The sequence below is a fragment of the Gallinula chloropus genome (assembly GCF_964237585.1).
Source record: "Gallinula chloropus genome assembly, chromosome: 9".
Taxonomy (NCBI): Eukaryota; Metazoa; Chordata; class Aves; order Gruiformes; family Rallidae; genus Gallinula; species Gallinula chloropus.
The window spans coordinates 6,005,918-6,021,888 of NC_140094.1; the positions used below are offsets into that span (position 1 = coordinate 6,005,918).

Sequence of the window (15,971 nt, forward strand, 5' to 3'; positions counted from 1 at the left end):
CTTCCTGCAATAAGCTTGAACATGCTGATAATCTGTAGTTGCTTAAAATTTGCTAGGGTAGAACTGCGGGCAATCTGTTATGCATTGCCTGGCAGATAGCTGGGGCCTCAAAGGATGAATCACTCCGAAGTCTTCAAGGCAAAACCCTGTCTCTGAAGGATGAAAGCAAAGACCTGTTGCATGGGAGGAAGCGTGGTTGTTTCTGTGGACTCCTGGCCTTTCTTCTCAGCAATGGCAGGAGGCACTCAAAGCTGCTCCCCCAGGATGGGCTGTTTTTCAGACTGTCCTTGGGAAATTCTGTGTGTGTGGTGACAGGCACCTGAGAACCCCCTGAATGAGTTGCAAATCAGTTTGGGGGTGGTTGTTGCTACTAAGTACAACTCAGCAATTTCTGGCCTTCCTCAAGCAGTTGATTTTTTTAGCTGCAGAGCCTGATGAAGACCTTAGAGGGGCAGATTATCTGGATGAGGGTCCCTGTGTATCTCTTCACCGTGGCTGTTTAATTTGCTGCTAGGCAAGCCTGTACTGCAGTGTGGTGCCAGGTACCCATTCCATAGTGCGCTGCGCTATGAAATCCTCCTCCTTGTGCTAGAGGAAGGTTTCAGAGGCCCCATCCTGATAGTTACCCACCACCTGGGTAACTCTAGGTTGCTACCAGAGTTTCCATCAAGGGTTTTTTTTCTTCCTGCCTCATGGAGAGGAACTGTGGGTCCAGAGGAGGAGCATTTCACTCAAGTGTGACTTGCTTAATTGACTTTGTCTGCAGCCTCACTCAGATTTAAGCCCAAGTCTGCCTTCAGCTGAGTGGAAGGTCCCTTGATGCTGCTGATGGTTTGGCTGTGCTAGAGCAAGGAGGCAGGACTGCCTCTTGGTGGCCTCAGACCCACATCCAGTTCAAGCAGATGGGTAACCAAAGGTGTGGTGGTGGTACCCTGTGTTTGTTGGCTGCTTATAATAATGCTGTAAGGGAATGAAGCTGGGAGCTGGCTTGACTCATGTGGTCTCTTGCAGGGTGGTTGTACTTCAGGAATACCGGAGAAGGCTTTACTAAAAGCTTACTCCATGCCACTGTAGCTCATGTGGAGTTTTTTTCCTGAGGATGCATTTGGTGTGGATGCTTAATGGGCCCTTGTGTCTTGAGTGTGTCTCACTAAGGGCTGCTCATGCTCTGGCTGATTCCTCAGCTGCTGGCCAGAATTAGCTGTGGAGCAGAAAGCAGGGAGCACTTACTAGCTGTAGACTGCCCATGTGGCAGTATTTGAGCCTTGATAGAATAAGGTATGTATTTAATAAGTAAAACAAGTACCAAAACTCTGGAGCTTGAGCTTGGTTTCTAATGGAAGATGCTCTTAATCCACCTCTCAAAGCTCCATTGGAGCAGCTTTTCCTAAACAGGCTTATTTTTATTTGTGCTGATGCTGTAAAACAGAAGATGCAAATGCTGAGTAACTGGAACAAGAACCTAACCAGAAACTGCTTGCATCCAGCTAGCTATGGAGTGGGGCAGGGCAGCCTCCCATCCTCTGCTGGAGAGGGCTGGTTGGAGTAGGGATGTACCACTCAAAACCCTTTCTGTCAAGGATGGGGGTGTTACTGTGGCTTCTGGAGCAGCCCTGAGCGGCTGTTGCTGCTGCTGCTCTGGGGGTGACAGGGGATGAGTGTGGGTATAATGAAGGCACCAAATTCTTAAGCATCTATCCTGGGCAGAGCTGTTGGAGATGCTGACCACAGTGCTTCAGCACTGGTAGATCTCAACTCTTCATAGACATGCTGACTGGTGCTCTGCTGCCTGGTGATGCTGATGGGAACAAACACATCAGGTTTATGGAGTTTTTTGACTTCAGTTTTAGTGTGGAGCACCTGCCTTTCAGCTAGCTCTGTGACCCTTAACAAGCACATTCCCTTCTGAGGAGAGCATCAGGGCAGCTGCTTGGCAGCTCAGAGCTGCCACAGTCAGCTAGTAGTTAAGGTTTTTTCCACTCTCATGATCAAGGGATGTTTTAGGTGTGTGCAGGCCTGGAATAAGGTTCATCCCAGAATGATGGTCAAATGAGAGATGGGGTAGGTAGGTTTTCTTCCAGCCCTTGCTCTGCTGGTATGGCTCACCTGCTGCTTAGATGTTTTATTGCTGGGCAGAGCAAGCATAAAGGTTTTGTCTGCTACAGCTTCATCCGTGGTAACCTCCAGAAGAGGTCCTGAATGTGTTTTTGCCTTGGTGCCTTCATAACAAACTCCATAGTGCATGCAGGTCTGCATGCTTTCGCTCAGAGCTGGGTAGGGGAGCTGCCTGGACTTCCACATGGCTTTTGGAGCTGCTCTCCCAGTGTGCCTGCAGCAGGAAGTAGGGGTGATGCCTGCTGCTCCCTCTCTCCAGCTCTGGTTGGACTGGCCTCAAGTTCAGGTAGGGTAACAGGTTGGAAGGGACCTCTTGAGGCTGCCTAGTCCAGCTTCCTGCTCAGAGCAGGACAGGAAAGCTGCCAGAGGGTGGCAAAAGTAGCACAACCCAAGGTGGGGGGCTGTAAAAACTGCGTGGGGTGCTGCAGTCTTGCCATAACCAGGCCTGCAGAAATGGCCACCTGCATTGAGCTGGCTTTGAAACAATCAGCTTCCAAAAGGCACTGCAGTCCTTGAGTGGTCACCACACAGATACAGCCTGGTGCCTCTGTGGGGCTGAGCTAACAGCCTCCCAGAGCACAGGCCTCTCCAGCTGGGGTTGACTCCCCTGTCTGAGCACCTTGCACCCATGTCTCTGGGCTCGCTCACTGTGTGTGTGGTCCCTCTGGCGCTGGCAAAACAGCTGAATCACAGGTGATGTCTGAGCTGCTGCCAGCTCGGAAGCTGCTCTTGGGCGCAGCAGCAGCTGCTGTGCCTTTGAGATGGCCAAGGAGACGTGCCCAGCGTCCTTCCCTGCCCCTCTGACTTGCTCTGTCTCCAGAATGCGGAGGGAAGGAAAGGTGAAGCAAACACATGAGGCTGTGGTGCTGCACCTGAGGCTTGCAGAGCTCTGGGAGGTAACTGGGAACCTGCAGACATTGCTGGTGGCACTTGACATGCCAGTCTAGCAAGGAAATATGTGGCTTTACACCAGGTGAACGCCTTAGCGAGGCCTGTGTGCTGCTGCTCAAATAAGAATGCATTTGAGTCTGAAGCCTGTCTCTCTTAAGCTCTTCCCTAGCCTCAGTGTGCACCTTGCCTGAGGGGTATGGCCACAGGCTGCCCACTCTGAAGAATATCCCTTCTCCCAAAGGTGGTATCCCGATAGACTCAGTGCCCCACAAACTGCCATGCAGCTGAGTGCTGAGAATGAGTCAGTCTTATCCTTGTTAACGTGTCAAATAACACATGCTGTAGGGTTTGCACCCTGGACGTGGCAGTAGATAATTGAGAGGAGTTTGGTACTTAAATATAGAAGTGTTTGTTCTTGAGGCTTGCGAAGCTGAAGCTTGTTGTACAGAATTTGACCTGAATACGTTGGCTTTTGAATCTCTCTGGGATGGATACATGTTAAACCCCAGTGCATTCAGTGTCCTGATCTTTTCAAAGATGAAGGTGGCTGTGGCAGTTGCTTAGTGAATGCGATGACCTGCAAGCTTCTAACCTGGGGTCGTGGCCTAGCTGCCTTCACTGATTCTTGTGTTTACCTGGGGCATCTGTTTCCCTTCCCAGAAACACAGCAGTAACTCCTTGCTGCAGGAAGCAGTGAGGCTGGCTTGCTGTCAGCCAGGCCCTGTTCTCTGGGTGCAGGAGGGAGGAGGACCTGTGCTCTCAAACCTTAATGCGAAGAACTTGGTCTCTGAGCTCTGCTGCTGTTCCCATGTTTTCAGGGCATGCTGAGGAAGTGACTTACCACGTTGGTGCCAGAACCAAGAATAGACCTCAGGTGTCCTCACTCTAATTCTGTGGTTCAGCTGTGGGATCATGCTGCCTTTTTTATTCCCCCACACCCTTCTTAACAAACCAGAAATAGCTGCTCAGATATCCTCAGTTCTTCTTTGCCCCAAATGAAGGATCTGTCAGGGCAGAGGTTCCTCTTTTGTAGTTCGGAAACAAAAGGGTCTGAGCTGTAGTGCCTGTTCAGGTGGTGGTTACTGCTGGTGTGCCTGCATCTGTGGTTCTTGGGAGCTGCTTTTTCTTCAGTGCTGGCAGCTGGTTCAAGATGGAGACTTTGGTGGCAATGTGCAGCTCCAGAGAGTGCATCTGCCTTCAGGTGGCTTTTCTTGTGACAGCAGTGACTCCTTCCCTGGAGTGGAGTATGGAGGAGTGTAATGACATTGAGAGGATTTAAGATGGGCAGGACCTCTGGAGGTATCCTGCTCAGATAAGTGCTGAGAGCCTAAGAGTAGAGATCCCTTCTGACTCTCTAGGTCCTGTCCCACTTAGGAGGAGGAAAATATTTTTCCCCTCAGCATTTCCTGCTGTGGTTTTTCCTTGTTTCTTTGTGTGCTTGTAAGAGCCTGGCTGTTCACTGTAATGCCCTGTTCAGGGATGAGCAGGTGGGGCAGCTCCAGTGCTGGCCTTCCCTTTGAGCAAAGCCCATGCCTGTACTGAATGCTGTAGCCCCACATCTGTCACTGCACCTTCTGTTGGGCTTGGTTCAGTTGGTGTCCCTGTGCTGTGGCTTGCAGGGGGTGCTGGCTCCTTGGTGACAGCAGGAGGTCCCATGGCTGCAGGCGTGAAGTGCTAAAACCTCACTTCAGATGAGTTTTGGAGTATTGATTGCCCCTTCCCGTGCAGTGAGCAGGTCGTGTTTAAGCAGCTCTGTGCTCGGGTGCGATGGAGGGGGGAAAACTCACTCTGGCAGCCTGTCTGGCTGTGTGCTGCTGTAACTACAGAGATGTTAGCTGGAGCTGTAGGAGGTGGTTAAGGTGCCTGTTTGCCTTTCAGACATGCAAATGTTTCTCTTGCCGTGGAGTTGCTTAGTGTCTGTAGGAGGTGCTGCTTTTTGGCTGACTAAAACATTCAGCCTGCTCCCACCCCACCGGGGCAGAGTCTGGCTGGGCGGTAAAAACTGCAGACGAGCCGTTTTTCTGGAACTGCAGCAGGCTATTGTTTGGGACATCAGCCTCTTTTCTTTAGAGGCTTATTCGCCGAATGACAAAAGAAACTGCACTGTGTTCAGTCTCCAGGGCCTTGGTCACGCTGCTTCCCTCCTCCTCCTCCACCACCCTGCCCCAAATGTGCATACAGCTCTGCAGCCTCTGGGCACAGCAGGTGTCTGAGTGGCAGCAGAAGTGCAGTGGCACTGAAACCCATCCCTTCTGTGCTGCTTCTGCAAATGTCTTTCCTATTCATCCCTTCATGAGGAGATCAGGGTGGAGGGGTGGGCTTTCAGTGTAAGTAGTATTTGGGGAGGTCTTTACAGTCTGGCATCCCTACTGTGCTGAGTAAGCTAGTAGATGAACTTTTGGTATCTCATCTCAGGAGACTGGAGTGTCCTGCAGTCTAACGTTGGTGGTGCCAGCCAGCAAAAGTCATCTGCTAAAGGGCTTGGTATTGTTAGACCTGATTGTGCATGTCCCAGTGTCTTCTCAATAGCTTTTCTCCAGCCCTGTGGAGAGCTTCCAGAGGCTGAAGTGTATATTCAGATGGTGACTTGAAAAGAGCACATGCTCACCTAGCACTCAGTGCCACTGCCAAAAGCAGCATTGAGCTGCCTGTAGGTAAAACGTGGGGGTGGCAGATGCTGCTGGCACCTGCTCCAGTTGTGTGCCTACACAGTTACATGTCCTGTCTGGCCTGTGGGGAGGCCAAGGGGGATGTGCAGCCTTGTGGCAGTGGCTGCTCTCCTCTGAGGATGTTGCTGCTGGTGTACTGGAGGTACAGGGCAAGATCTGGAGCAGAAGAGCTTGGACAGCTGTAAGAAGAGAGACTTTTTTGCTCTGGGCAGGACTCAGTTTCCAAGTTACTTGTCTAAACCTGATGTGCCAAGGAGTAAAGAGCATGAGCTCCTCTAATGTGCCATCAGCTCATTCTGCTGGGTGGTCTCCTGCAGCCCAAACTGAAGCAGAGGGACGTGTTCAGAGGTGAGCATAACGGTGGTGGAGCTTTTTGTCAACTTGAGCCATCAGGAATAAATTCAGTGGATGCTCAGTGTAATGCTTCTCTTCAGGCTTTGTTCTGGGCATTAAAAGTGTCCTTTGTCGTCGTTGTAGTGGTAAGGTGGTTTATTTACCCAGAGCCCTTCCCTCAGCTGCCAGCTTTGCTTAGTCTGGCTCCTGAGGGCTCATGTTTACATCCATCCCTTATAAAATGGGGCTTAATCAAAGCTACTGGGAAGGTCTTATTCTTACATGTCTGTAAATTATAGTGTGCAGGGGAGAAAGCTGTGTGTATCAAGGTCCTAGGTGTGGAAGAAGCTGGTACTGAAGCTGGTTGGGTTGGGCATCTTCCTGCCTTTCCCAAGGAGCTTTTGATATTGGCTTGTGCCAATGGAGCTATTGGTCTGAGATTGGGGGTGTTCATGTGAAATGTGGCAGCTTCAGTAGCTGGTAGTGGGATTAAAGGTAATTTAGGATCTTCAGGCATAGGGTTGAGACTAGTCACCTTCTTGGGTGTGGTGGGTCCCAGATGCTTGCACATCCTCCTTTTGGTATATTTAAAGGCCCTGGGATGATGCAGGAATTAAGAGGATGTATTGCAACAGCGCTATCCTGGTAGTGTTTACTAGGGAAAGCTCAGCTGAGGAGGAGGAGGGGCTCTTAAAATGCTCGTTCTCTAGAGAGCGACCTGAGCGCCTGCAAGCTGGAGGAGTGCCACGCTGGTACCCAGACTGCTCCACAGAGCTCTTCAATCTGTCAGTGCTTGGCTGACATGCTCAGAGATGGAGCATGCTGGCTCTGAATCCAGTCATTAAAGCTGCAGCAGTGAGTCAAAAGTCAGGGCTGAGTTTCTATTAAAAGCTGCCTTTTTTGCTGTCCCCTGCAAACGAGCGTTGGCGTTGCGTGCCTCTTGTAGCTCCAGGCAGAGCCATGAAAAGTTCCAGAAGCTCTGTGCAAGCTGCTGCATTCCGGACAGCGGGGCTGCTGCATGTGAGCAGATGATTGTGAATTGTTGACCCTTCAGTTAAAATTTCCCCCATAGGTGTGGAAAATACTGAGTTGTTTGCACTTGGGGCTCTCTTTCTTAGCCTGAGGAGTTACCTGATGTTTGCTGTGTCACTTTGGCATGTTCAGGGATGCTCCTGACATGAGAAACTGCTGATGCCTCTTGCATGTGCTTTTGAAATGTGCTCTGCTCTGGAGGGCAGGCCAACTTCACTGGAAGAGCTGTGGCTTTGAGTGGCCCTAATGACCTGAGGCCTCTTTTTTTGAGTGTCAGGGCTTTTGTCAGGCTCTTGTTCCTCAGGAGGGGGCTCAGTGGCTTAGAGTGGGATGCCTTTAGGTTGTGGGGGGTGAGAAATAAGATCTGGTTTCTTGATGCTGATGCTTCCTAGGCCACAGGCTGGCTTCAAGGGACACAACTTGACTGCTAGGCAAGTGTCAAGGAGGAAATGCCAAGTGTGACTCAGCTTTTCCTCCTGGTGTCTGTGAGTGGTTGTAGGTACCAAGTAAAGCTGAGTCAGACCCACTGGGGTGATGTGGGGTGTCCTGTGAGCTCACTGCAGCCTGAGGAGTGTGTAGCCAAGCACTGCCTGTGCAGACCTGTCAGAGCTTCTAAAGCAGATGAAACCTGTCTGTGTTCACAGCAGGATGTCAGTGCTTCCAGGGCACAAGGTTAGGAGTTGGGTCAGTTGTAGCTGGCAGGATTTTCCTTGGTGGCAGGTGCCCAACCAGTAGGTCTCTTCAGGCAGAAGGATTACTGGCCTTTTAATGCACTCATACTGGCCTTACTGGTTTTCTAGCTGCAGTGAGGAGAGCTGAGCAATCCTGGGAGAAAAATGTGTAAGCAGTGGCTGTAGCAAGTCAGAGTGGTGGCAGAATGGAGTGTGAAATAAATTGGGCCAGAGCAGTGGGACCCCTTTGGGAGCTCCTGATGAGCCCCTAAATTCTTGCTGGTCCATCCCAGATAGAGCTCTGGTCCTGCCCCTCCAGGAACCAGATGATGGGGGTGCAGGACAGCATTGCCTGGTGATGGACCTGCGTGATGTTTGTTGCTCCAGGTCTATAGGAACACTGTGCACTGGGTGCCTGGTGTTACAAACCCTCTGTGCTTGATGGCTGAGGAAGAGGAGGGTGTCTGCACCACAGCGTTTGTCAGCAGCGAGGCTTGGGGCATGGGGATCAGCTGCTTTGCTTTGATTCTTGTACTGTTTAGTGACTAATCAGATTTTTGAGCCTGTTTAACAAATTCAGCTGTCTCCCTTGAACAATACCCTGGCTGTATTTTTAAACACATCACGTGGCTTCAGAGAAGTCGGCAAACCAGTGCAGCGCAGCTCGCCTGGGCTGGGAGATGCTCTGCCCTGCTCTGCTGTGCCTGGGAGGGAGCAGGCTCCTCCCCAGCTGGAGGTGTGTGACAGCTTCCCCTCTGCCCACCGCAGCTCGCAGGGCTCCTGCTGCTCCTCAGCTCTGCCTGGAGTAAGTACTGTTGGGCCCACCAGGTGCTTCTCTGGCTGCGGGGTTGGGTGTAAGCGCGGGTGCTACTCAGAGCCAAGCAGGTATTTGAAGGGCAGGAGGTCCCTTTCCAAGCATGGTCAGAGAGGAGTTTGTAGTCCTGTGCCATAGGTGGGCTTCTGTGGGCGCTGTGAAGTTTCTCCTGGCATGAGGCTAGAGCCAGCTCCCTGGCAGGTACGGCACTGGGTGATGCAGCTTGGGACAGGTATATCCCTGCATCTCGCTCTGGGCACACTTGGCAGCTTTCTCTGATGCTGGCACTGAGTTGATACTGGTGTCAGACTGTGGTGTGCTCGGGCACACCAGGGTGGTGTTTTTACTTGCCTGGTATTGGAGTGCAGTGTTTTGGTTTTTTAATACAGCTCTGCAAAAAAGCTGCTGAAAATCTGAGTTAAAAACCTTGTGGTCCTAGCTGGCTAAGAACAGGTAGGGCTGGAGGACATCAAGTGAGTCCCAAACCTGCTTTGCTGAAAACTGAAAGCTTTGGGTCCAGCTGCCTTGTTTTGCAGCCTCTGAATAATTAAAACCACTTCTGAATGTTCTGCTCCCTTCATTTGCTTTAGGGATGCATTCAGCTCACTAGGACTTGCTCCTTTTGAATAGAGCTGGCTGGTGTTGTGCCCCTCGTGGGATTCTGCATGGCCAAGTGTGCCCTGTGTTCCCTCTGCTCCTGGGTAGCAGCTGGCCCCACACTGCTGACCCACAGAGTAGATGGGACTTTTGTGACCCCCTTGGTGGCCTGCTGCTCTGCTCAGGGGCTTGGCTTAGTTTGCAGGGACAAACTGCCGTGGTTCAGCTCTCAGTGGGAGGCAAACCTGCCTCTGTGTGAGCGGAGCAGCCTGGTGTGTCTGTCGGCTCTCAGGTGAAGGCCTGGTGCTGGGCAGGCTCCTTGGGGACCTGTACCAGGGATGGCGCTTGCTGCTGACTGCAGAGCATCTCCTTTGTCAGCAGGCCAGACTGGCATGCTGCTGTCTGCCCTTCATGGCTTCTGTTGGGGCTTCTGTGCCTTGTGTCCCACCTCTGAGTCTGCAGATGCCTTCCTGTACTCAGCCTGACCATTGGTGTGTGCAGCTAATGCTGGCTGTGGTCCCATTCTGAGTCCCTGTTGCTAAAACTATGGGTGACTGCCCCCCACCCCAGATCCTAGCTTGCTCCAGCACAGCCAGGACATGGGGTCTCTTATCTTCCCAAAGTGGGGTCTCCTTGTTGATCTCAGCCTCGGGAGAGTAGCCCACCTACTCTGTGTGTTTGTTACCCTGGGCTGTGGCTGATGGTGAAGCGTGGGGCCCTTCTGGAGGGTCGGTACCTGCCAGCCATGCCCCCTCCTGGACAAGCTGAATGGGAGCCCTGGATGGATCCTCCTGGGCCTCTGCCATGAGAGCCAGGAGGGAAGGAGGTGCGTCATGCTGCAGCACTGACAGGCTCTTTCTCTGTTGCAGTTCTCAGCATGCTGAGTAGCCCTCTGGGGAATGTCCTGGGAAAGCCCTCGATGGGTTTCCTGCCTCTAGACCCTGTTGGTTCGGACCTGTCAGAAAAGTTTCCCACGCCGACACTGAGGAACTCCCGCCTGGACTCCCGCTCCCTCCTGGACTCCCGTTCCAGCAGCCCCTCGGACTCAGACACCAGTGGGTTCAGCTCTGGCTCCGACCACCTCTCAGACCTGATTGTAAGTTTGGGTCTTGTACCCACTCTGTGGGTCCTGGTGTCTCGCTGTGTTACTGGGGAGCACAGGGGAGCTGGAGGGGGGCTGCAAGCAGCAGCCCTGCCTGCTCCAGGAGGGAAGGGGCTGCTGGAAGGATCTGTGTCCCCACTGAGATTCTTCTGTAGTCCAGGCTGTAGATGAAGGGCTGCTTGTGCAGTCCAACACAGGCTCTAGCAGCACCCTCTTTATTTTCCCCTTCTAACTAATATTTTGCCCTCCTGACTGTGCCTGCAGCCCTAACAGTTAAAAGTACCTCCCAGGGGGGGCCAAGTGCTTGAGCTGGTGTGTGGTGTTTGCCCTGATCCCAGCAGGGAGGTGGTTGGATCAGCATAGCTGCCTCCAAGCTCCATGCTGGGCTTCCCAGGGGCTCCTGCCCCTCCCTGCCTTTCATTGCCCTTCCTGCTTGCTGCCTGCACTTCTCCATCTCAGGGCTGTTTCTTCTAGAGCAAACTGGGTCTAGCCTGCTCCTGCTCCCTAAAGCACAGCTAAATTTGGAAGCCAGCAAGCGAGGCGAGTGTCTGTCTTGCTGACCCAGTCTGTGTGCTGCTGGGTCTGCGGTGCAGCGTGAGCAGCAGCGCTGGGTGCCAGCAGGACAGCGGGGCTCTGGCCAGCTCTGCAGGCACTGCTGCAGGGCCCATCCGCAGGGCCTGAGGCTGTGCTGCTCCTGGCTCTGCTGTGGCTCTTACCCTGTCTTGGGATGGGTGTGAAGGGCACAGTCAGTTTGATGTGGAGTTGATTCTCCTAAGATCCCCCTTGGAGGATCAGAACATCGAGCAGAGGTGCTGTGAGCAGCTGCAGCACCCCAGGTGCTGATGATGCTGCTGCAGGGTGGCAGGACACTGTGCTGGCCTGTTTGTGAAGGTCAGGTCATCCCCAGCATGGCTTTGGCGTGGGTGGCTGTGCCACAGCAGTGCGCAGCTGGATCCATAGAGCAGCTGGCACTGAGCTGTGCAGCACCTCCCATCCCTGCTGGCTTATTAATCCCTGCTTTTACTCCTTCCACCCTGGGAGAGGTGTGTTAGACCTGGTAAGGGTTGGGTCTGCAGCCAGCTGAGCCTGCAGTCCAGTCAGGTGGGACAGGGGAGCTGGTCTGTGGATGACAAGAGAGCTGGCTGGGTGCCTGCAGAGCTGGTGGGTGCTGCTGGCAAGCCCTGCCTGCGGCAGGCAGGATGCAAAGCACGAGGCTCCTCCTGTGGTGGTTGGTGCCTCCCTGGGGGGTGGCAGCTCTCCTTGAGGCTGCGTGGGCAGGGAGTAGCTGTTGGCTTTGTGGTCTGCAAGGTGCCTCCTGCTTAATGATCCCCACTGCTGTAATTTGGCATGGGTTCAGTAGGAAATGGATGCTGGGGCAGGCCCTTCCCAGGAAAACTGTGGTGTCCCGTCAGGCTGCTAGGACTGTTGAGGTGGCTGCTTTCCTGTGTCTCTCCTCAGAGGGTCTCAGGAGATCAGAAACCCTTCCATAGGTGAGGGCAAGGCCCTGGGGTGATGCATGTCCTCAGTACTACGTGTTCGTACTTGGAAGCTGGATTTTAATGTGGCCTTTCTCTTGCAGTCAAGCCTTCGCATCTCTCCCCCTCTGCCCTTCCTCCCCATCAGTGGGGTGTCAAGAGACCCCCTAAAGATGGGAGTGGGATCCCAACTGGATCAAGATCAAGCTGCTCTGGCTCCAGTCACTTCCTCTTCAGCCAGTGCATCGAGAAGATGGCCTGGAGCATCTGTGTGGCCTTCGTGGGATCTCCTGGACTCTTCAGAAGACCCCTTTAGTATCGAAAGAGAAGCCAGGCTTCATAGGCAAGCAGCAGGTAAGTGGGGTGGTGGGTTGCAGCAGGCTTTAGTGCAGGGAGGTGGTCCTGGGCTTCTGGGATGGCACCTGGGTGGCCTCTGTACTGATAATGTAGCCAGAGATGAGCTTGCAGCAGATCAGACTTTTCTCCACACACGAGTGTGACTGTGGGGTGTGCGTACCGGCAGGAAGACAGGCAGGATGTACAGGCAGCTGTCTGTCCTGCTGCAGCTCTGCTGTACCTGCTGTTACTGGACATGCAGCAGAAGGCCTGTGGGAGGGTGTGAAGTAAATGGTCCAGTGCTGAGTGGTGCTTGTGCTTGTCCCAGCTGTGAATGAAGCTACCTGCACCTGGAGTGGGCAGCTGCCTCCACGAAACTACAAGAATCCTGTCTACTCCTGCAAAGTGTTCCTGGGAGGAGTCCCATGGGACATCACGGAAGGTGAGCAGCCCCTGGCCCTGCACTGAGGCCTTGTGCTTGGATATCAGGAGGGTGCGGGACGGGGCTTTTTGGGGGGACACTGACATCTCTCCTTCTGTCTCTAGCTGGACTAATCAACACCTTCCGTGTTTTTGGCTCACTGAGTGTGGAGTGGCCTGGTAAGGATGGCAAACACCCACGCTGCCCTCCCAAAGGTAATATGCCTAAAGGTAATAGCGACACGGTAGGGTTACTTTTTTCCCATGCTATGTTACAGCACGGAGGCTGGGATGGTGCGGCTGCATGCTGGTGACTGGATGGTACAGAGCACCCTAGGGTAAATGTCCCGCTCTCACTTGGGTCAGCACCACTGTCACCTCGCACCTGGCATCCCCACCCATCCCTAGCAGAGCTGGTCAGAAGCATGGGGCAGGGGGGAAACCTTGTTGGGCACTTCTGCAGCCCCCACGTCGGGCTGTCCTACTGTAGCTGCTCCACTGCCAGCGTGAGCAGCCTTGTGGTGAATCCAGACCTGCATCACAGCAGGCTGTGGGGCTGTGAGCCAAGCAGCCCCTGGGCTGTGATCCTGTCTGAGGTGGCTGGGCTGATGTGTGATGTCAGCAGCGATGAGTTACCGGGTAAGGAGCAACTGTCTGTAGGCTCAGAGGTGCCAGGTGGCCTCATTCAGTCACCGCAACGATGCGAGGTAGAGAGCACTGCACTGATGGAAGTGATCTTAAAGCCTTGACCTTGTATCTCTGGGCCAAAGCACACTAAGTGTGAGGCAGGGTCTGTTTTCTGGCAAACCATGCTGTGGCCAGGCCAGTGGTGCCCATCTGTCACATCTAGATGTGACTGTGCATGGGGAGCAGCGGCCCAAATGGCACTTGGACACTGACAACCTGTGCCCAGCTGAGTTTGGGCTCTTTCCCAGCCTGGCCAGGTTCTGCCTGTCACCTGTGGATCTCACAAGGCGCAGGTCTGGCAGACTGCTGCCCTGCCCTAGAAGGGATCAGGGTGGGGGGCAGCAAGGGAGATGCAACATGGATACTTTGGGTGGCGTCTGAGGGATTTTGAATGTCTGAACTGGGAATGATCCGTTTCTCCTCTGCTCTGCCTCGTAACAGCTCCTTTCCGTTTGCCTCTGCAGGATACGTCTACCTGGTGTTTGAGTCGGAGAAGTCGGTGCGTGCTCTGCTCCAGGCCTGCTCCCAGGACCTGCTCAGCCCCGACAGGCTCAGCGAGTATTACTTCAAGATGTCCAGCCGCAGAATGCGCTGCAAGGAGGTGAGCAGGCCTGTGAAGAGCCCTGCAGGTGGTAGCAGGGCCCTTGGAGGCCAGGGGTGTCCAGGAGAGCCAGGCTGAAGTGAAGCAGAAGTCAAAGTGGCTCTTGGCCCTCTAATGGGTGTGTTCCTGTGGTAGGGGTGGATGCAGGCGAGGAGGGGGAAGGGTCAGGTCAGTGCTTGAGTCCTTTGCAATGGCTTGTGTCAGGGGTTTCAGCCTGCAGCTCCTGGACCTGTCAGACCCTTCTTTGTGAAGCTGAGCAGCTTCACATACCTGTAAAGGAGTGCAGGAACAGGTATTTCAGCTTCACGCTTCACTTGGTGCACCTCTGCTTGCAGACAAACTTTGATCCTCATAGTACTTCCTCGTCTGCTTGTAGAATGAGTGTCTGACAGCTGCTGTGCTTGCTGTGGGCAGGGATTTCAGATCCATGGCTGTAACTACAGCTGCTCCTCAGTGCAGCCTTGGCTATCTGACCTGTGTACTGGAGGTGCCGAGGCTGCCAGAGCCTTGGATTGGCCTTCTAGGGAAGAAGTGGGGCATGTGAGTTGGTGCAGCTAGAGTTGGGATTTGGCTCTTCTGTTGACAAAGTAATTGCACTCCAGACAGCTCTGCCGGTGTCTGGCTGTTGGCAGCGCTGCTGGGCTTGGTGATATAGTTCTGGCAGAAGTTTCTCCTCTTTGGAGCCCTGGATCAGCTGCCTGACAGATGGAAGCTCCTGTCAGAACTGGCAGTGGGTGGATTGTTTCATTGATCTCCTCCAACAGCAGCCTTCTATGCAGGGAGGCATCTGACTGGGCTGTAAACATAGGTGCAGGCAGTAAGTAAAAGCTACTCATGCATGGATTGTTTCCTGGCTGCCAGCCCCAAGGGAGCAGTGCTTTGGGCTGCAGTTTGGTTGGAAGCAGAGTGGTATGGTGGTTGGGTTTCATTCCTTTGAGTGGGCCCATGGGCTCTCTGGAGGTGGCAAGAGCTCAGGAGCTGCGGTGCCTGGGGTCTGGACCCTGAGCAGGTGTAACAAAGTGGTGGTTGCAAGTTGGGGTGAGGACTGAGCATCTGGGGTGGCTTCTGTTGGCTGCTGAGGAGCAGCACAGCCTGAGGCTGTGCAGGCCCCTGGCTGACAGACCTGCTGGTGTGTGGTTGCAGGTGCAGGTGATCCCATGGGTGCTGGCAGACAGCAACTTTGTGCGCAGCCCATCGCAGCGGCTGGATCCCAGCAAGACGGTGTTCGTGGGGGCTCTGCACGGGATGCTGAACGCCGAGGCCCTGGCAGCGGTCATGTATGACCTGTTTGGAGGGGTGGTCTACGCTGGCATCGACACGGACAAGCACAAGTATCCCATTGGTAAGTGGTGGTCCTGCCAGGAGAAGTAGCTGCCCAAGCTGCTGGGCTCTGCCTGCCCTGGGAGCCCAGCTGGCCTCTCCCACGGGCGAGGCTCCTTGTGCCCCAGCTGTGGGGAGGTAAGACAAGCCTGGGACCTGAGAGGTTCTAGATCATTCCAGAGCAGTTGGAGGTCTTCAACATCTCTGGGGCATTGCTGAAGGGTTTCCTGCCCTTGCTCAGGGCTGTGTGTGGCCAAACCAGCTTGTTAATGGTTGCTAGAGGCTGCTTTAGCTGTTCTTCTGTCCCCAAAGCATATAGATGGCTGTGGTGCTCACCGTGGCTCCTGCTGCCTCCTTGGGGCAAGCTCAGACCCACTGGCTGCTGGAGCAGCACCAGGAACCACCAGTGTTGAACCAGCACTAGTGGGCAGGTCACTGTGGTTGAGCAGGACAGCCTCCCCACTGTCCTGTTCGAAAACCTGTTGGGGTGCTGCTGCTTTAGGCTTCTGAGGCAGCTAGCAGCACAGAGAGGTTCCCTGGGTACCCTGGCTGGATCTGCTGGGTGATGATGTCATGTCCACCTCTGCTCAGGGCATCGACTGTCCTAAGGTGGTAGAGGCACAGGGGACATGTGACTCTGGAGTTGAAGCCACAAACTATCACTCACAAGAAGTCTGCTGCCCTGTTCAATGACCTCTGATCAGGTAGAGCTGCTGCTCTTCTGCAGGTGGGAAAGATGAAGCCTCTGAGATGACAGCTCCCAGACAGGGCTGTGTGTTTGAGAGGGGCAGGTCACAAGCACAGCCCCTGTTAGTGACTCAGAGACCTGCTGAGACTTCCTGCCACACAAGCAGAAGCACACTGGTGTGGCATGTGTCCCCTGTACCTTCCTGGTGGCCTTCTAGGCC

At 53.9% G+C, this 15,971-nt stretch overlaps 1 protein-coding gene across 3 annotated transcripts in view; it reads left to right on the top strand.

The window, feature by feature from the left end:
• Nucleotides 1–15,971, top strand: part of CPEB1 (cytoplasmic polyadenylation element binding protein 1) — a gene marked incomplete at both ends in the record, with an annotated part of 37,729 nt that overhangs the window by 19,549 nt on the left and 2,209 nt on the right. The window contains 6 exons of one of the 3 annotated variants that reach the window (XM_084267851.1): nt 9,992–10,218; nt 11,804–12,053; nt 12,364–12,477; nt 12,582–12,686; nt 13,607–13,743; nt 14,887–15,085. In XM_084267851.1, coding sequence (XP_084123977.1) covers nt 9,992–10,218; nt 11,804–12,053; nt 12,364–12,477; nt 12,582–12,686; nt 13,607–13,743; nt 14,887–15,085 — 1,032 coding nt within the window. The remainder of the gene's footprint in view (nt 1–9,991; nt 10,219–11,803; nt 12,054–12,363; nt 12,478–12,581; nt 12,687–13,606; nt 13,744–14,886; nt 15,086–15,971) is intronic. The other 2 variants (XM_084267853.1, XM_084267852.1) reach the window with 2 other exon arrangements.